This window comes from Solea solea, chromosome 7 (genome assembly GCF_958295425.1).
Source record: "Solea solea chromosome 7, fSolSol10.1, whole genome shotgun sequence".
Classification (NCBI taxonomy): Eukaryota; Metazoa; Chordata; class Actinopteri; order Pleuronectiformes; family Soleidae; genus Solea; species Solea solea.
Window position 1 is genome coordinate 4,061,735 of NC_081140.1, and position 20,948 is coordinate 4,082,682.

At 40.0% G+C, this 20,948-nt stretch overlaps 1 protein-coding gene across 2 annotated transcripts in view; it reads left to right on the forward strand.

The window, feature by feature from the left end:
* Positions 1-304: 304 nt before the first annotated feature.
* The window catches only part of ubash3bb (ubiquitin associated and SH3 domain containing Bb), a 54,689-nt gene continuing 34,045 nt past the window's right edge, over positions 305-20,948 (forward strand). For both annotated transcript variants that reach the window (XM_058633521.1, XM_058633522.1), the window contains exon 1: positions 305-615. In XM_058633521.1, coding sequence (XP_058489504.1) covers positions 488-615 — 128 coding nt within the window. In that variant the 5' untranslated portion in view covers positions 305-487. The remainder of the gene's footprint in view (positions 616-20,948) is intronic.

Below are 20,948 nucleotides of genomic sequence, written 5' to 3' on the forward strand. Positions count from 1 at the left end.
ATGGTGGAAAATATTGGATCTCTGTTTCCCCAAATATTTCTATTTAGATCTCCTACATTCTGATAAACATATATATCATATGATATCATATCAAGATCTACTATGTAATATTTTACTTTTTGATCTATTGCAGGCTGATATATTATACTGTAGTACAATAAATAATGACCTTTTATATTCAGATTCGAACTTTACTTCCTGTTGTATTAAAACCTATTGCTGTGTATGAATGTAATAATGTGTTATTATTGTGTAGACAGTGAGCAGCTGTGCTGTGCCGTCTCTCTCCTCTGGGGGCGCAGTAGCAGGTTTCTCTGCCTCCTCGTTGGCCACACAGCACAGCACAGCTCAGCTCAGCTCAGCTCTCTCCTCCGCTCGGCGTTGTTGCCGTTTCTCATCCACTCATGCGGGCGCCGCTGAAGCCGATGGACTAGTCGGAGGTTTGTGGCTCCCACTGCTGCTGTTGGTGGTGGACTGTGTAGTGACCATGGCTGCCAAAGACGACATCTACAGTAAAATCCTGCCACGGAGGCTCCGGCAGAACCGACCGGGCTCAGTGAAATGTGGCTCTAATCTTGACGTGCTGTTGTCCATGGGCTTCCCCAGACCCAGGGCGTAAGTAGCCTTTTCGTGTGTTTATGTGTGTTGACTGGAAAATGACGTCCCTCTCGCGGAGGGGACAGGGACGTGACGGGGACATGGCCGGCGCCTGAGCTCAGAGTTACGGTCTGTTGTGGTGGGAGTTACGTTAGCTGACGGGTCAAACGCAGCATCACTCTCGCCGTGGTTTACAGTGAGCGCAGCTAGCTGCTGTTGCCGTATGTTACAAACATAACAGACACGTATCAAAGCCAATATAACGTCCCGTGTGACGAAGGAGAGCCGGTGCAGCTAAACGCACTTAGCGCGAAAAGTTAACAGTCCGTTTCAATAAAAAGGGAAACACACGAAACACGTCTCGATTATATTTTACTTTCATTTACGGTTTAGCTCAGTCAAAGTTGCAGTACTCGTTTCAAAAAGTATTTTAAATACTGTATCCATGGATATGTATACGCTCGTATCTGTCGTATTTGAGCCACAGGGAGTTGTCTGGCGTGACCTGTCCTGAGAAGTGGAGTCAGGAGTCATCAAGTCATGACTCTCGCTCTGTGTGTGTGTGTGTGTGTGGTTGCGGGGATGTGTACTCGTTTTTGCGACCCTTTGAGGACATTTTCCGTTATAAACACTGACTTTTTCAGGACTAGTCCTCATGGGGACCATAGACTGGCCCTAATGATGGTACAAGTTTGGATGAAGATGTTTATTTTAGTTTGGGTGGAATTAGACTTAAACTTGTTATAGTCAAGGTTAGGGGTAAATAAAACCTGTCTAAATGAATGGAAGTTCAGAGAGTGTCCTAACAAGATAAAACTTCTCTTTGTGTGTCCTTTATTATTGTCCAAAACCATTGATGTGAGGACGTTTTGGTTAGTCCGCACAATTCAAAGGGTTTATTACTACTTATTAATAATTGGTTCTTCTGGTTAGAGAGTTAGTTAATAAGTGGCTATGGAAAAGAGTAGTCCTCAAAACTTCGACACATCTGTGTGTCCAACTGTTTAGTTTGAAGACATATGTTACAACGAAGAACAGTTATTAGGAGATAACATGTTTCTTTTGGACTAAAACTGCATAACCAATAAATAAATGATATTTAGGTAAATGTTACTGGTTAGAGTTCAGCAGATAGTTGATGGATTAGCTGATGCAATAGTTAGAATTGGTATCAGTCCGATACTGGCTATGTATTGGAATTTGCAAAAGATACAATCAGTAAACCTCAAATATCGTGTAATGTCACAGGCATGTGAGCAGGATGTAAGTGAGGACTGCATGTGTCTGTCACACTGCTGGACTGCATTTTATTTTCTGAAATGGCTGATTAAAGTAAGGTAGTCAGTGGCAAATGCATCAACATAACAACAACAATAATAACAATAACAATAATAATAATTTAAAACAGATAAACAGACTGTAACCCCTGATGTAATCATCAGAGTTATTGTTTCCAATAAAGTCTATGTTATATCCTTAGACATGACATATGACTGTATGTACTTGTGTGTGTATACTTGTATTTGTTATCTGTAGTCCTCATGGAGACCTTAATGAGGCTGATCCTCATTTCTGAGAAGTTGGTTAAGTTTAAGGTTTAGAAGATTTAAACTGTGGTTAGGGTTAGGTTAGGGTTTGTTAATGTAGAGTCCTTAAAGGGATTGATGTACAAACCTGTGTGTGTGTGTGGCAGGGGAATCACCCAGTGTCCTCTGTTGTTGCTCAATGGAGGGACTGTCTTTCCACTCGGCCAGATCAGTGAGTTCATGCCTGTCCTGTCGGCTACAGGCTCTCACTATAAACACAACACTGCTGTGTACTGTATATGAGCAGCAGTGGGTCACACTCAGCTTACAGGCAGCACCGCAGTCCAACTGCTGCATTTTTCATACTTGCATTGGTCAATTGTTGCCAATTTGTTCACGTATATTCTGTGTTGTTGTCCATCAGTCAAAGGAAGAAAGGATGAGTTGCTAAAATCACATCAGCTAATGCAGTACAGGTCTATGGTGTCTGTCTCGGGTTGTTTGGCGTCTTTAAATGGATTCCTGCCACTGATCATAGTTTACTGATTGAATGCTAATCTTAATCACCTGGCTTTAGAGCTGGTTACTGGTGTCATTGACTGGTACAAAATGGTATGATTCAAGTTTGGAATTTGAAACTTGTAAAGGTACACAGTGGAATCTTTCGATGGTAGATTTACTTACTACACTTAGTTCATTTCCTGTTGTGTTTGTTTCACACTCTCCTGTTTTTCACTCGAAATAGAGTGCAGTTCATGCATGCTGCTGGTTCAAAAGGATTTTTTGATGGTACGAAATTGCTAAACTAATGTCAGCCAAACTAGTAGAAAATGGCCTAGTTATCTCCATCCACAATTTATTCAAACTAGTTTATTAATTACCCAGAGATGGTGATAAAGTTGTCAGTTCCCCCTGTTATTTGTCCATGTCCATGCTAACGTTAGCCTGCAGGTGCTGTGTTTTCTTCAGGATAGATGTCTTGCTCTGTTCAACTTCATATTTCAGACGACATTTATTGCAGCAAATGGTGTGTATTCACTTTTGAAAAGGGTGACCACACTTGTGAGCGATTTTAGCTGGCCTGTTATGGTTTAAAGTCTAAACTTTGGTTTACAGGTGCATTACAGTCTCTCAGTTCTGGAGTGTGGAGTCATGTTAGTGTCTCTCTGTCACCCAGGCACACCACACAGTTGGCCCAATACTGGTCAAAATCACTGGATCAGATATTGGATAGATACAAATGTAAAATCCGATTCAGTCCAAAAAATCCTATATATTGCAGACCGTAAAAATGTAAATACAAATCAGCAACAGCATTTTAGAGTTGTGTTGTGGGCTGAAGAATATTTCTTACACAGTTGGAGAATTTTGTCTTTGAAATAGCTTGAAATGGCACATATGTGTTGTTGACGGCTCCATAGTTTAAAAGTTCTAATCACAATTTGATTAACTGACGATTAATTTAGTGATCGATTAATAATCGATGAATCGATGAATTGTTTCAGCTCTAATATTATTATAGTGTTAATATTGCAGATGTAACAGTCAAGGGAACAACACCCAGTAGACACAGAGCAAAAAATAACTTTAGTTCAGAGTGAACCAGTGATATTTTTCTTTCCTGGCTCTTCAGCTGCTAAAAGTTTTATATGTTCACTGGCAAACCACTAACTTCATCTGCTGGTTCATGCAGAGCAGAACATGTACAATGGGTTTATCAGAGGTTTTTGCTGTAGACAGCTCCCCAATAGGGGCAGGAATGATGACAGAGGAGAGTGATTTATCATTTTGTCCATAAAAAAATGATAGAGAAACATGCTGTTGTTTATTCCCACCACAGCCCACAGTGGTGTCTTCAGATGTCTTATTTTGTCCAAACAGCAGTCCCAAACCAAAAAGATATTCAGTCTCTTATCATTTATAAAGAAAGCAGCACATCTTGACATTTACACTTTAATAATGACAGCTCTTTCTGTGCGATGAGATGATATACAAAGTCAATGCAGGACATGAGATGTGGTGAAAAATGAGTATGACGCATGTAGTGACGCCAATGTTCAGATTGTGCTGTTTGTGCACACTCCTAGCTATCAAGAGAATGAGTGGGTCAGGAAGTGAGTATGGTTGTTGGACCACCTGGTAACATCTGAAAATCACTTTTTTTTTACTCACATTTCTCTCTGTTCTTGGTTGATAGACATGCGTTAATCTCCAACATTTATCAAGGACATTCAACAGAGGAGTCCAACAACCACTTCGGACACATTTCAGTTCGGTGACTGTTTCAGATGGAGCCGATCATGCAGGAAGTCTATAGATAGATCTATCTCTCCATCTATCTATCTATCTGGCATTTTTGGACTGCAATATTTCCTCACTGATTGGCTGACTGTCATGTACACCCTTATTGATATTTTTAGCCAAGCTGATTTATCAGTCAAACTGTGAATGAAAAAAAAATATCACCTCCTGTGTATTTCCTTGCAATCAGTGGTCAAAGTCTTCTACCAAGAATTACCCAGAAATACAAGCCCAGTTTTGTCAGAATGTAGTGGCAGAGAAGGTTGAATCTTCACAGGACTTCTCTTTTTTTTCAGTTCATCCACTCAGCATTGTAGTATTCTATTCCTTTCACCCAGACAGATGTCACACGTCAAGAGTGATAAAGTGTTTGCCTGTGTGTGTGTGTCAGAGGAAGTGTGCTGTGGTTTGCTGAATGGACACAGCAGATGATGACAGGCCCCCAGGCAGGCAGGCAGGCAGGCAGGCAGGCAGGCAGGCAGGCCTAAACACACTCCCTCAGGGAAGTGAGAGCCTCTTTTATATCAGCCCACCACTGCTTGGCCTGGACACTGCCATTTAGTAAATCTCCCTCTCTGGTTGGCTGTCTTCTCCATCGCTTTTTTCTGTCCAGTGGTTGATCCACTACATATTTTGGCCAACTTCAGGTGTCCTTGGCTGGTTCAGTTGTGAAAGGATTATTTATGTGCAGAGATAACATTTTACCGCTGCTGTTAGTCAGGCTGTTGTTTTGGTTTTGGGGATTCCCCACGTGGCAACTAGGGTTAACTCTGTAGATATAAAGATAACCTTAAAGTTAATAACCTAAATATGAGCCAAAACCCCCAAATATCACTTATACACTTCTATAAGCACAGGTTGTGAGGGCGACATGATTGTGTGCCTGCCAGGCTGCAGTGATCACAGATGTGGACCTTTTTTAAGACATAAGAAAAAGAAAAGGCAAAACAGAAGAGTGGAAAATAAAATAAAACCTGTATCGGGCTGATATCATTATCAGTAGATACTCAGAACTGTGATATTTGTATTGGACACGAAAAGGTGGTACTGAACCATTGAACGATATAAATACAAGTACATGCTTTTACTTTTATAAATGTATATTAGATATTATTATAATTGATGTAGTTTAAACGTTCCTGGTTAGTGATGTTACATCAAGTGATCCATTATTGTCAAGGACTCTTAGGTTGTTTTTATTTATAAATGAACTCCCGTTTTACACAGGGTGTTACTGGGAAACAAATTCAGCCTTGGTCTCGAGCTAGGAAGGAAACAGAGCTCTCTTCAGGGAGCCATAATTCCCATTACTATTCTGAGGGAACTTTTTTATAAACACTACTGTATATTTTATCAAGGCAAAGCTTTTTAAAACTCATTTTGTGCAAGTGGAGGAGCACACATTTTGTTTTGCCAGGTTATCATATACTCAGAAGGCTAATAAATATTAGGCATATCATGTTTACAAAAATCAAGTTCAAACTAATTTGATTTTAATTTGCACTTGGTTTGACCTCATAAAACCATGAAGCTCAATGCTCAACATTTTACAGGAATTTACTTTCTATTCATTCACAGTTGTAGATTTTAGTGAGTTACTATATGAGGTTAAAGGAGAAGTCAGCAAACAGACAAACAGCCTCACCTTGTGCTCTGACCTTTCCTTTTATGGTGTGGAATCTAAAAAAGGTTTGTAACAAAGTTGTTTGGTTCATGATGATCTGTGCAGCATGAATCACCAGTTTCCCCATGGTTAGTCTATGTATTTAGCAAATACAACGCAGACATTTTACAATACAGGATTTTTTTGTGGCTGACAATATTGTGCTGTGTGACCCCAAAGCATAACGGTGAAGATGATTCTTGGTGACAAGTCTAGTGTGGCGTTAATAAGGACTATCTGCCCAGACAAGAATAAACACATTACAGTAAGCTTTAAATAATAAATGTATCTGTCTCAGATGCACATTTCTTCCAGTTAAAATGTATCTTACTTACTTTGGTGTAACTTTTACCAAAGAATAATCTTATCAAATCCACAAATTATGTCAAAGGAACACTGTCTCCAGTATATATTTATTTATTTTCTTTAAATCCATCTTGCTATTATTAACAGTTGACATTTACATCATGTCGGAGCCAGGAAATGATTCTAGGCCCGGTGTGCATCAACTGCAGGTTAAATCATTCTGAAAACAAAATCGATTGCACACATTATTCATCTCTCCGGAGAGTGAAGGCTTCCAGCAAGTCACAAGGTGCATCACTCTGACTTGGTAAATGACAGTCTTGAGCATGTCAGGTAACTCTTAATGTAATGATCAATTATACATGAAACAAACACAGTCATGCTTGTTTTTACAAGAATAGCCTGCAGGCTGCTTAAACCTCTCAGAACAGAATGGTGAGGGGGATTTAATTGTTTGGGAAATCAAAAGATTGCAGATCAGAACTTTATCACTTATGAGCATGACCAAATACCAAATCACTACTTCATACAATGTTGAGGTAGTGACTTGCTGGCTGCACAGTGAACACACCTGGCATGCATGGCGCTAGATCCTAGTGAAAACATGGCTGAACGGGGAAAAACAGTCAAATTTAACTGTAGCCACGTCCACGGTGCCATACCATAATCCACAAAGAAAATCACTGTTTTTAGTTTGTGGGGACATTGCAGCTGCTGGTCTACTGCTGCTCATTAGGTACGTTTTTGTCACTTAGGTAAATCCGAACCTCCAAATACGCACATAGTAACACGTTTGAAGTTACTGATTGTTGCAGCAGTGGAAAAAACCACTCTTGTTTGCCATGATGTATAATTGCTGATTTTTTCCATGGACTTTGGTGTGGGTAGAAAAGTGGTTTACAAAGCAAAACACCTAGATGTTTGGTGTGAAAAGGCTGTCTATCAGTGAAATAAAGAAGAGAACAAATGTCTCAATATCTTACTTATTAGGTGAGCCTTTTGTTTAATGGTCAAAATCTGTTTTGTGTCACCACTACAACATCTGCCAGTGTTTTCAATGAGAGCAAGCGCTCAACCTCTTGTGTCAGCTTTGAGTGGCACTAGCTCTTTGTGACCCACAAAGGTCAAGTGGTATAGATAATGGATGGATTATTATAAAGTTTTTGGAAGTTCAAGGGTTAAAATCATTTAGTTGCTGGGGTATAGTCACTTTATTCCAGAGTAAAACTTGAAGATCTTTTCTTTTCTCACCAATTCTGTGCCACAATTATGTTAATTTAGTAGTGGAGCGCTGCCTTTAGATATTACCACTACTTAATTGTGGTGCCTTTAAATATTCCAGGTTTCAAGGTTGAAATACTATGACTTCACTGACTGTGGCAGTGACTGTCTGCCTGTGACCGATCAGAGTCCAGTTATATTGTTTTATTGCTCAATCGGATAATCAACATTTCTGGGTTCCAACAATGGCAGTAGGGTTAGATGACAGTACTTTGAGATATAAAGTTTTATCTTAGTTCTGCTTTTGTAGTTTTCTCTTGTACTCCAATGAAATAGGTGATGTCTAAAAGATGTTTTGTAACACTTTTTTAAGCAGTGAATATTGGACTGAATTTACATTGCAGTGTACTGCATATTATGCAATAATGCAGGCATAATTGAAGCCATGTCTTCTTTTAGGTGAGCATACTGTGGTTGTCAGTTTGTGTAGTAACATTTAAGCTCCTCATGGACACCCACTCACTTCCTGTGTAGATAATGTGTTGCCTTTTGTTTTTTTTCTACAACTGCCTCACTGGTCATAGAAGTGTGTAATGTCACAATGAGAAGAGCCGTGTTCTCTCTGTGGTTTGGATGTGTATTTGAAAATGGTGAGACAGATGAACACTCAGCCTATTTGCATTCATTGTGCCATATTTGCACTTCACCTTCTCAGCACTGTTTTAAAGTATTTCCTATGGTTTCACAACAGCTGTCAACCAAGGAAATGTGTTTTCTGTATAGCTCAGCTCAAGCGTTGCATATTTGCTGATTGGAAAGAGGAAAGGAAAATGTGTACACACTCACATTTTCAGTGTACTGTATAGTCGGCTACATCTGTGAGAGCTGCATATAGAATAACCCAGCTATGGGAACACTAAAGTGCTGTGGAGTTGGTAACGCTCATGAATTATTGAGTCACTCGCTTTTTGTTTAAAATCCCAGTATCTTGGAAATTGCAGATGAATACGAGCTTATACTGACAGTGCCCATTCTGCCTTCAGCTCTTTGTGACGACTCCAAGATAGTTGTAAAATCGTAACAATGCACCTATTATTACATTTCTTGTGTCATCATTATACATCTGTCTCGACGGGGAGCCTCTAACAAGGTCATATAAATGTCATTAGTCTCCTTCCTGAAATAGGAGAGGTGCATCACTGTCTGGATATAGCTTCCGTCGGTCACTGGTGCACTTCCACTGCAGCGTGGCGATCATATCATGGATCATTTGAAGCTCTGTCCGGAAGCAGTGAAACAGACAGTGCTATCAGATTATGGGGCCATTGTCTCCACTCAGATATCTTTCGCCGTGGCGGTATGAACTTTTAAGGTAGTGCAAGTGCAGGAGTTCAGACCCGCTTCCAAAACAAATGTTCTTTAATCAAAAGACGAGCATCCACATATTATTAAATATTTCACAATATAACTAGAGCTGTGTATTAACAATCAATCTCATTTGAGATTAAGTACGAGTCTGGAAAGGGTGAAGTCACCTCCCACTTCCACGAGGCATGACCAATGGACATAGATCAAATTGCCTCTGTACACAATTGAAAAGCCCCACAACCAGTCAGACCAATGATCCAGATGACGTCTGCAGAGTGACGGAAAACATAGTTTTCTAGGGGCAATAGCTATGAAAATGTGCAAAAATCAGACCCATCCTTTCATTAAAAGATGCTGAGACTCTTATCCATGCTTTTGTAACATCCAGGCTGGATTACAGGCTGGATCCAAGAAGAGTTTCAGAGGCGCTGGCCTCTCTTCTCTGGCTCCCTGTCTAAACCAGGGCTAAGATTTTAAACGCACTCGCATATCTGTCGGGCACGATACAGGTTTATGCGCCCACACTGTCGCTGTGATCCGAGGACAGTGGCTGTCTGGTTGTCCCAATTGTCAGAAAGAAGACGGTTAGTGAGTGTGCCTTTTCTTTCCGTGCTCCCACGTTGTGGAACAGTCTTCCTCTTCATGTTAGGCAGGCCACTTCTGTTGAGGTTTTTAAATCAAAGCTGAAGACACAGTTGTTGACTGGGGTGTATCAGTCTTAAACAATGTTTTTCAGTACGTCTGTAATGTTTTAGTGTGTGTGTTATTTTATCAGCGCTGTACAAATGTTATTATTACTTTTATTTAGTAATGCTGTCTAATAGTGCTGGGCAGTATACCTGTTCCTACATTTATTTTTTTAATGATATGAATTTTTCACATACTGCCAGACCGGTATATGAAAAATGGAACGTGGCACAGCAGAACAGTGTTTGACAGGGGACCCTTATCACTGCTGCACCACACATGCTAAGGGCTTAGCTGAAGAAGTAACTGTGGTAATAACTGCAGCAATGAGCACTTTACTCCACCAGCTTAGCAGAAAACACACATTAGAGAACCAATAATGTATGCAGATACACACACAACCTCAAATATGCTGCTAGCTCTCTCACTGGCTGGAGCGGACACTGTCTCTGTATCAAGCTATGAAATATTGTGACATTTTATTGTTTTATTGGAAAATGAGTGGCATCTAATCGTGAGACTGTAGATTTCAAGGTTTGTGCACTTGAGTGCTAACTCTAGTTTCATTCTGTAATTAACTACAGGGATGTTTTTTTAATCAAAACAACTTTTTCACCTCAGTGAAGCTTTAAAACACTTTAAAGCGGTTTATTTTTGCTAATTGAAAATGCAGAGGAGGTGGATATAAACACATAAGCCCCCAGTCACCAATGCAGTGCATTGAACAAATGGCCAATATTATCCTGATGTATCTGTCCAACCTCAGTAAGCAGCTCCCAGGACAGCTGTCTGCCTGCCCACAGTTGCTGTGACAGCAAGGGGCTTCATGATTAGGCCTGGAGGCTGCTGGGATTGACAGCTGTCCTCCATCTCCCTCTGACCCAAACCACAGCACTCCTGCCACCAACATCACACAGCCTCAGTGTGACTCTGATGACATGTCAAACCCTCATTCCTCCATTTATTTACGCCTCAGCAAAGGACATGGCTCCATTGGTGAATGCACTTATCTCTTTTTCTCAACACTACACAGTTCAAGCAATGTGTGTTGTATGGAGAACAGGAAACCCACACTCTTGATAGTTTAAGCCACCTATCAGAATACTACTTTTACTACTCTCAATACTACATTTTGAGAATTATGATGTTTATTCACCACCTTTCATACAAGCCATAAGAACTACCTCTACCAGAGATTCTTGTGGTCACTAATGGCATATTTCCACCGGCTCGGCACGACACGGCACGATTAGGTTGATTCGCCATGACAAAAAAAGTACCTACTTAACATGGGTGGAGTCATCACTGCACACTGGAGTGAAACTGCGGTGGCTTTGTTTTATATGCAACACACACACACACACACACACACACACACACACACACACACACACACACACACACACACACACACACACACACACACACACACACACACACACACACACACACACACACACACACAACACACGAGTGACTAGTGACTTTACACCAGACTCCTGTAGTTTTTAGTGATCTACAGCTGTTCGGCTTGATTTGTGTGTGGAACGACTCTTCCTGTGACGGCACTCTGGCCATAACATGTGGCATTTGTGGGTTTGCCCGTAAATGTATCCACGGTAATGCCTGTTTGCACTTGTGCCTGACTTGCTGTCTGTCTCAAATGTAGGTCAGTGGTCGTGTCATTGATGTCTTCCTTTTTTAATGTCGCAAGATATTGAAACTGCATTCGGAAAATTTATCAGAGTCAATGTAAAGAAACTCATTTTGAAAATGAAGTGGAGTAAAATTGAAAGTTGTTAAAATATATATATGTATAAAAAGAAAATCAGAATCAGAAAAAGTAATTGTCTCCGATCTCTATGGTGCGTCTTTCATTCATGTGTTGCTTGTTTTCTGTAAAAAAGAAAAAAACAACTGTCAATGGAAATTAAGTCAATTATAATTTAAGGTTTAGGTTTAAAAAATAACTTACACAAAATCGCTCATTTTGGAGGAAACACTACAAGTTTGTTGCTTCATATAAATGTAAAATTAAATGATTCCAATCAAACGTTATAGTCCTGATGTGAGTCATTTTGACAATCTATCCTTGAGTAAAAGAAGTCATACTGTGCACCACAGTGAAATGACAGTGAAATGACTCAGGGACATGTTGTGGAGGTTCCTGTTCTTCTCATAATATAACGTTACCTCTTGGTTGATTGAATCAAAGTCAAACTTCTGTGGCAGATGAAAAGGAGGTCAGGTCAAGAGGAAGATTAGTGTCCCACAGGCTGCAGCACGTTGGGAATTGGCTGTTCCAAGTTGCACATAAATGAGGAAATGTCTTAAAATAGAATAGATTTATCTTTTGTTCGCACATTAGTAATAAATAAGAAGTTATACACTGAAAATTGAAAAACAGTTAGACAGCCGACTGCTGTCATCATGAGTAACACAGTCCCTTTGTGCCGTAAATGCAGTCATCATCTTCCAGTAAAAACCACGTCCCAGTGGCAAAGTGAATCACATGGTGAAAGTAGGGTTTAGGGGAACTTTATAAGCACATATGGTGTCATTTTTAAATTGCCATGACTTTTTGGAATCAGGTTGGAAAAATGGAATGTGTCCTTGTCCCATGCTCCTTCTGGCACTGTCAGAGAGCCTCTCTGTCTTTTCAACACAGGCACACAGGATTGGATAGGACAGCTATTCTCGTTAGGACCACAGACCATTTCTAATAACTGGACGGAGTCTTCCGGTTTTCTCCTGCAGCCAACTAGTACATGAAAATATGTTCTGTTTGAATGTTTGACAGTCTATGGGAAATAAACCTACTTTTCACTTGATTTATTGCGTCAATAAATGTTTATCTCGAAAGTTAATGGTCTCAATCACTATTTTCACATCTTCTTCAATGGAACATGTCAGTTTTATAAATCATGTTCCCATTTAGAGGAAAATGGATAATGAGTGGACACCAGTGTGATTGACAGCTGGTGTTGTCCAACAGTAGCCTGGTTGCTGATGAAAGGGTGTTCAGATTCTTATAGGTGATAGTGAATTTGTCCTCTGCATTCAACCCATCCTTATTACACACCGATAGTGAACGCGTGCACACACACACACACAGTGAGCAGCACTTATCTGCACCCAGAAAGTAATGTGCCTAGCTCAGGGGCCCATCCCAGCATTGAACCAGCAACCCTCCAGCCACAAGTCAAATTCCTGAGGCTGCCTGAGATGTGAACTGTAGGGTTAGGGTCAGGGATTAACCATAACCTGCAATTCCAACTAACCTGATTCAAATGAATGGGTCGTTACCAGGCTTTTGCAGAACTTGATGTTGAACTGATCATTTGAATCAGGTGTGTTGGAAATGTAGGTTAGGGTTGAAACATCTAAAATGTGCAGGCCAGGGGTCCATGAGGACCAGGAATGGGAAACACTGCTTTAACCAGAGCCATAAAATGAGGTTCTGCTTCATTAGGACCAGGTTTAAGTCTCAGTGAGGACCACAGGACATGGTCAGTGGTTATGCCAGAAACAGTCCTTAAGAGGTAACAAATACAAGAACACACACACGGTAAAATGGGCATTAGATTAAATCAAATCTACTTAAGTCACTGATCTCTTTAACTGTGTAGTACTAGTGACCTCCTTTACAGAAACAGCAACTGTGTGTGTGTGTGTGTGTGTGTGTCTTAGCAGATGAGTGTGTGCGTTCAGTTATTCACTTACACTATGTAGGTCTTTAATTTGCCTGGTACTTGTGTGTGTGTGTGTGTGTGTAGTGATGACTGAGCCATCTGTGCTTGTAGTACATTTGCCAGTGCAGCGACTGGAGCAGCTCCAGCAGCCAGCTTCCTCCAGCTCCTGCCGTCTGCTCTCGCACTCACTTCACTGATACACGACAGGAAGCTCCTCCATCTTGGACCTGCTTCCTGCTCAGACCCCCCCCCCCCCCTCCCCCCCATCCGCCGCCCCAGTAATCCTGCTGGATCACTGGGCTGAAAATGATTGTGGAGGAAAGTTATTCTGAAGACACATTTAATTACTGGCCTGATTGGATGTGGATAACACGGCTGTTATTGAAAGTTTCCTTCAATCAGACCAAAATGATGATTGGACTCTTCAGTCTTCTGTTAATGAATTTCAGACCCAGCTAATGTGATTTCATCCTTTCACTGAATTTATTGTACGTGCTATCTTCACATATAGCAGCGAAAAGAAAAGACGAAGTGTGAAAAATCCATAAGTGTCTGCTGCAATTCTCATGTTACATAATATCAAATCAGCTGCATCTTTGATGGGAAGCAGCTCACACATTCTGGATCAGACTAAATGCTTTTTTCATGTTGAGAGAGTTAGACACACAATATGTAGCCTAAATACTGAGATTGTTCTGTACATACATGTGATAAATGATGACAGTGGAACTTTATGCAAATAGCAAGCAATAGCAAGCTTTGCAGTGGATATTATGAATAAGATTCTCATGCTTGTGTGTGTGTGTGTGTGTGTGTGTGTGTGTGTATGGACACACTTGGAGCAGAATCAATGGAAAAATGTGTTGTGTGAACAGTGAATAGGAGCTATGGGTGGCAATTAGGTTTAATGAGTTGGGAGGATAAGCAACACACACATGAGTTGCAGAGAAAGATGCTCATTGTTTCTTCGAAGACTCTAACAAAAGCCCAGAGTTTACAAACAGGCTGAATCTTGTCTTATTAATGAGCAGATTAGAGATTTAGCTCAACAAACATCTCCTGGAGGCAAAGTCGGCCCAGAAGCACAAGTCATTTCACTGCACAGCCAAATCTTTACACTGTTGTAGAAGCTGCAATGTCTTTTTGTCTTGTTCTACTCCTGTTAAAATGTGTCAGTTTTTAAGTTTAAAAGACAGAATATTGCGATCAGTTTTGACAGGACCTTCATAATGGTCAGGATTGAATATATAACCGGGTAATTGCGTCTGTGTTTTTTAATGTTTACTCATGTTTTGCCCTTCACTCGTTCAAACACTCGCTTCTTCTTCGCTTCCCCCAACAACAGTCTTGCTTCTTTTTCACCGGCTCTGCCATGATGAACGGTAAAATAATTCTATCACTGCCATGATCTTATATTACCTGGCTAGTGGCGTGAAGTCATTTGTCTGGTTTTCTGCAGACAGACAGTAGAGGGAATAATTGAATTCATTCATCCCTGCTTTCATCCAGTCATCACGTTTTATATCGTGAATGTGCCTGCTAACTTTTTACAGTGTGTTGTCAGGTAACAAATGTTGTCAAGAAGACCTAAATCTCAAATAAGAGGCTTTATATTTAATGTTTTCGTGACATGAAAGTATCAGCAGCTTAAATTCCTTGTGCGGTGCACGTTCTGTGTGAGTGTTTGTCTAGCTGCTGGCGACTCGCTGGAACAATGTACAGTAAAACAGGAAAAAGATTATCAGTTCTATTATTGTGAGGGCGGAAGTTTGTATCCCTGACTGCCGCACACAGCACAATGCTGGCTTAGTATAGAAACAAAGTCTGTGAGAACAAACATGCACTGTTTCTGCTAATACTACCTCAGCTACCAAAGCAGCTTATTCACCATGAACAAACATGACGGGCACCTCTCTGCTCTTATTTAAGCTGCAAGTTCTGCTGAGTGCAGGAATGTTGTGTATTGAAGGTCATAAATATTTACATTTCATTCTTTCGATGTGTAGCATTTAGCCTTTTGTTTGAGATGCTGGATATAAGTGGCAACTCACTGTGATGTCACCCATTAGTTTGTGAGCTGCCGTTTTGAAACCTTGTGTTAAGTCCTTTGGCTTGTGCCCTGTTGTCAATCATGTCAATGTGTCCTTGCCCCAGTACTATGGAGCCAGAACACTGACATTACATGTCATATTGTATTGTTTTTTTTAATGCCTATGTTTTGTTTTCAATGGAGCATTTTTCGGTGCCAATACTTGTTTTAGTGTCAATACAACTTTTTCTACACTGACAAATTTCATTTTCAATGCCAAAACATGCAATGCTTTATTTAACTATAAATGGGTTCATATTTGAGATGACAGACTTGTCAGAAAAACGGTTACTGATGTTAAATCAGTTGAGAAGTGTTTTCTTATAGACAGATGACCACCCAATTGAATACAGATAACCGGCTCTGAAACATGCTGAAGCAACTTTTCTACATTTCCACTATTGTCACAACAGTTTTTTTTAGAATGTGAATAATGTTACATGATGTTGGCCACTGTCTGATCTGACTCTGACTCTCTAGCTGCCATTACTGTCAGCAGGTGATGAGTCACTTGGACCTGCCACCGCAGTAATGGTGGTTCTGCAAGATGGCGGAACACACAGATCCGTGTTCAGATTTCTCTGTAGCTTTATCATATCAAACAGGGTTCCCACAGGTCCTTGAAATCCTTGAACATTTTTAAAAATCAACCTAAATAGACATGGGTCATTGAAAGTGAAGTTGATATAGGTAAATGTTTCCCACCGCTGATGTTTGTTACGACGCCACCTACTGTTTCATGCCCTGCATTGCTTGATGTACGTAGACTAAGCCTACGCAGAGCAAACGACGAGTCATTATTACTAGCGGTGTTGTGGACACTGTCCACTCTCCCTCTCTCTCTCTGCTGTTGATGTGAGATTCCATGCAGAACAATGAGCGACTAACGTTAAGCAAGAAAAATGAGAATTCCAAGAGCTCTGTCTCACCAAACAAAATTACAAAGACTGGCTTGCCCAAGATCCAAAGGGCAATCACTTGTCCAGATGCAGATCTTAAGCTGTGTCAGCACATTTGGTCCTTGAATTGAAGGGAATTGGTCCTGGAAAGTCTTTGAAAAGTCTTTGAATTTCAACCAAGGTGTGGGAACCCTGAACATAATTCAGAATTCTTTTCTCAAATATGCAAAATTGCCCAGTACAATATTGCTGGTTCACATTAACTACACTAATATCAGTATTTGTATATATTTAGGATAAAAAATATCACCACAGTTATTTCTTGTTCACCAGGTTATATATTTTAGGTCAGTCATTTTGGTGAATGTTACACTTTCTTGTTTTGATATATCTTACTCATACAGTAGCTTGCTGTTGATGTTTTGAAACTCACTTGAGACCTTTGATGATTAAAAACACGAGAGGCAACATTGAACAATTACATTTAAAGGAAGTGGGGTTTCTCTTGTTGTAACTAGGCTACATAGTGAGTTTTTCAGGCCTGCATTGATAACAGCTGTGGCTGGAGACATGCTGCACGTCCATCTGTCCTTTTTTCTCGTGAGCATGGACGCCTTCAGGGAACTTTCTTGCACAAATGTTTGCTTGACTGGAGAATGAATTGATTAGATTTTGGTGGTGAAAAGGTCAAAGTTCACATTGGAATCATGACAAATTTTGGATAAAATGATGTGATGACATTTCATAGCAAATAGGTCAGCTTTCCTGTGACATTATAATGTTCTGCTTAATCCGCTTCTCTGGTCATTGTGCAGTGCCATAACTCAGGAACAAAGGGGGAGACTGTGACAGTGTTTCCTGCTTCTTCACTAGTTGGCAGAGACAACCAACCGCAAGGCAGTCATTCTAGTGTCTGTTGTAGATGATGAGGTCAGCTGGTTATTACTTTATAACAAGGCACAACACTTAAAGGAATACTTACTAGAATAGGGGTAGTATTTTTGAAAAATTGGTTCCTAACCTCAGTTTCCCCTGAGTCGAGAAACATCTTCATTCTTTTTTTTTGTTACGTGCCCACCAGTGACACTTGAAAGTGTAACGCTAATTCCGCACTTTTTAGACCCACTCGTATGTGAACGGGACCTCATTCCCAGACTGTAAACAGTGTCCACCATCTTTGCTAACAGTTACGCTAACAGGACCAAGTGTCACTGGTGGGCACGTAACAAAAAAAAACAATGAAGATATTACTCAACTCAGGGGAAATCGAGGTTGGGAAGCACACTTTTTAAAAATTCTAGTACCCCTATTCTAGTAATACAAAGTAAAAATGTAAATCGGTGAATATTCCTTTAAGGCTTTTATAAGTTGTAATAAATAGCCTCATCAAGTGTATTTCAATGTTTTACAGATATTAATAAACCATTATTAAACACATGGGATGTCATGTCTGTTGCTAAGGCGCTCTCAATCAAAGCAGTAGCAAAAACACGTAGCACAGAATCATGAGAATTGTTGTCTTCACCACCATTTGTGGTGAAAACCTACCAACATGAGAGGGTTTGTCATGAGAGGAAATGTCTTAGCAAATGTATGTACAAAACTTAATACAAAATATGAATATAACATCATGTTAGTGTTGTTGTTTTTAGATATTTTAATGCAGAAATATTACTTGTATTTTTAAGAATAACTTTTGACTTATGGGTTGATCAGTTCTCATGAACTAACAGCAAATAAGTCAAGTAAGTCATATGAAATCATAGATGTTATAGATTATAAATGCAAGTCATTAACAGCTTTTTTTTCTAAAATACTGCACATATGTAAGGCAAGGGAAAGGCATATTTATATAACACATCTCAACAACAAGGCATTTCAAAGTGCTTTAGAATAAAAAGAAAGACAAATACAGCAGCAGCATTAAAGTGATAAAATGCACAATAAAACACAATAAAGGAATGTCACCAAAGAGGTAACTAAAAGAAAGAGGGAGAAAGAAACTAAAAGTTGCAGTTATGGCTGAGGTGCAGCAGTGATGATCCTTTCATTTTTATTTAAACGCAGTAGCAAACAGGTAGGTTTTCAGGCTAGATTAAAGAAAAGAAATAATAGATTTAGCAGACCTGCTAAATCTGTGTAGCGTACATCCACAAGGCTCAAATTATTTATTTCTTCTTCTTGGTGTTTTAAAACAGTTGCCACCTTCTATCTTACCGTTAGTTTAGGGTAGAGGGTAGAAGATTTACTGAACAAAATAAATCTATGGAAGAATCACCCTTTGGATACCATTGTGTTGTGATGTTGTGATACAAGTGTTCTAGGGATGAGCGGATACAATATCCAGTATCAGCATCAGCTCGATACTGGGCAGATAAAATCAGAGAAAGACAAACTGAAAATCTGAAATGATCCAAAAACCATAAATAACAACATAAATGCATGTTCACTGAGTTTAGGCTATCAACAGAGGCGTGTATCAAAAAAAGCAAAAACATTTTTGTAAAAAAGTTATATTGGACTGATATCAATCAAAAGTCAAGGCTGTGATATAGGTATCTGTATCATACAGTACATTACGTTGTGATATCCCTCGACTGTAGAGCTGCAACTAACGATTATTTTCATAATCCATTAATCTGTCGATTATTTCCTCAATGAATCGTTTGGTACATAAAATATCTGAAAATCTTCAAAAATGTTGCTGGGTGTTCGTCAAACCTGGAAATGATGATGTTCTCAAACGTCTCGTTTTGTCCACAAACCAAAATGATGAACTTTTAATGATTTCTTAGAGACCAAAGAAATGAAGAAATTACTCATATTTAAGAAACTTAAACAATCAGAAATCTTGTTTTAATCCGATGAATCGATTATCAAAATAGTTGTTGATTAATTTAGCAATCGATTAATAATCAGTTAATGGGTTAATTGTTTCAGCGCTACGTAACTGTTCACAGTGCACACATGCACGGCCCCCGAAAGGTTTCAGGAGCATTGTATAAGATCATTGTCTTTCATTGACTTCCTCTACTGTTTCAGTGTTTAAATCAGTGACACGCTGAGACTGACACAGACAGAGACAGACCTCAGTGGAAACTGTAGTGACCTGCCTATGAATCTGTTTCTGCTCACATGTTGTGTATATGACTGTTTATGTGTGCGTGTTTGTGGTCGTTAACGTGTGTGCCTCTTTGCAACTGTGTGTGTGTGTGTGTGGGTGCGCGCACGTGTGTGTGGTCGTTAACGTGTGTGCCTCTTTGCAACTGTGTGTGTGTGTGTGTGTGTGTGTTGTCAAATTTGTAAACAGGAAGTGTGAGGATGCATGCAGTCAGAGGACAAAGAGCCATGGGATTTCCCACAGTGACAGAAGTGCTCAGCTGAACGTGGCTTCCCGTGTGTGGGTGGTGTGTGTGCGTGTTTGCGTGTGTGTGTGTGTGTGTGTGTGTGTGCGTGTGTGTGTGTGTGTGTTTCCTCTAACATGGGTGGGCCAGTTCATGGTCTGTGACAGCTCTGGACAGCTGATAAACAACATGAGACCAACAGAGTTCAGTTATCACATACGTGTGTGTGTTTAGTTTGATCTGATTTGCATTATGTCTACCAGTGGACCAAACTGAGTGGCTATCCTGTTAAAGGGATAATTCAGGCTTTTTTAAAGTGACGGTGTATGAGGTACATAGTCAGCACTGACCCCTGCACCAAGAACCAACATAAATAAGACAGTTAGTTACTTAGTTACATTGCTGGTATCTGGAATGTTTCATTACTGCTTTCTTCTGCTTTCTTCTGGAGTTAATCATCCATTCCTTCTCCAGATCTGTCTTCTCTCCCCCTGCCTATCTCCTCCCTGTCATTGAAAACATGGCTGTCAGCAGTGACACAAGGCAAAGCAGATTATATTTTAACTAAGTAACAAAATAATCACCTAATAATATCCACGGCTGCATCTTCAGGATGTGTTTGATGGTTTATCTCCCAGTTAGACAGCAAAGGTTTTAAAACCACTCACATTTCTGGACTAGATTCCATCAAGGTAATCTGCCGTTTTATTTAGGTTTTGAGAGCTGCTAGTCTACTGCTGCCTCTTTTGGTAGGTTTGTGTCACCAAGATAAATCCATACGAAGAAATTCAAACACCAAAGACACAAAACGTTGGTTTACAAGGTGATACACACTTCAGTTCTCAGGCAGAAAAGCATATCTAACATTGAGATGAAGAAGCAAACATTTTTTAACTGAAGTTATTAAGTGAACCTTTTGTTAAGTGGATAAGAGTAGTTGGTGATATGCTTCGGGCAGTCAGTACCTTACTCAACTACACTTGAAAAATCCTGACCTGTCTTTTTAAAAGCCTCTCGTAGGTCTTACTGCGTCATGTCCACCAATGGACCAAATTGAAAACTTTAAAATGCCAGTGTCAGCTGGTGTGAGTGCAGTTGGTGTGATGCTATCAGTGCCTGCTTTCGCATGTGTTGCATTAATCTGTGGGAGCAGGCGAAACAAATTAATCTTGAGCAGTTGTCAGACAATGCAGGGAGAGGCTGAGAGCAACCAAAATTAGCTGTCAAAATTCACCAGCAAGACAACTGGTAGTGA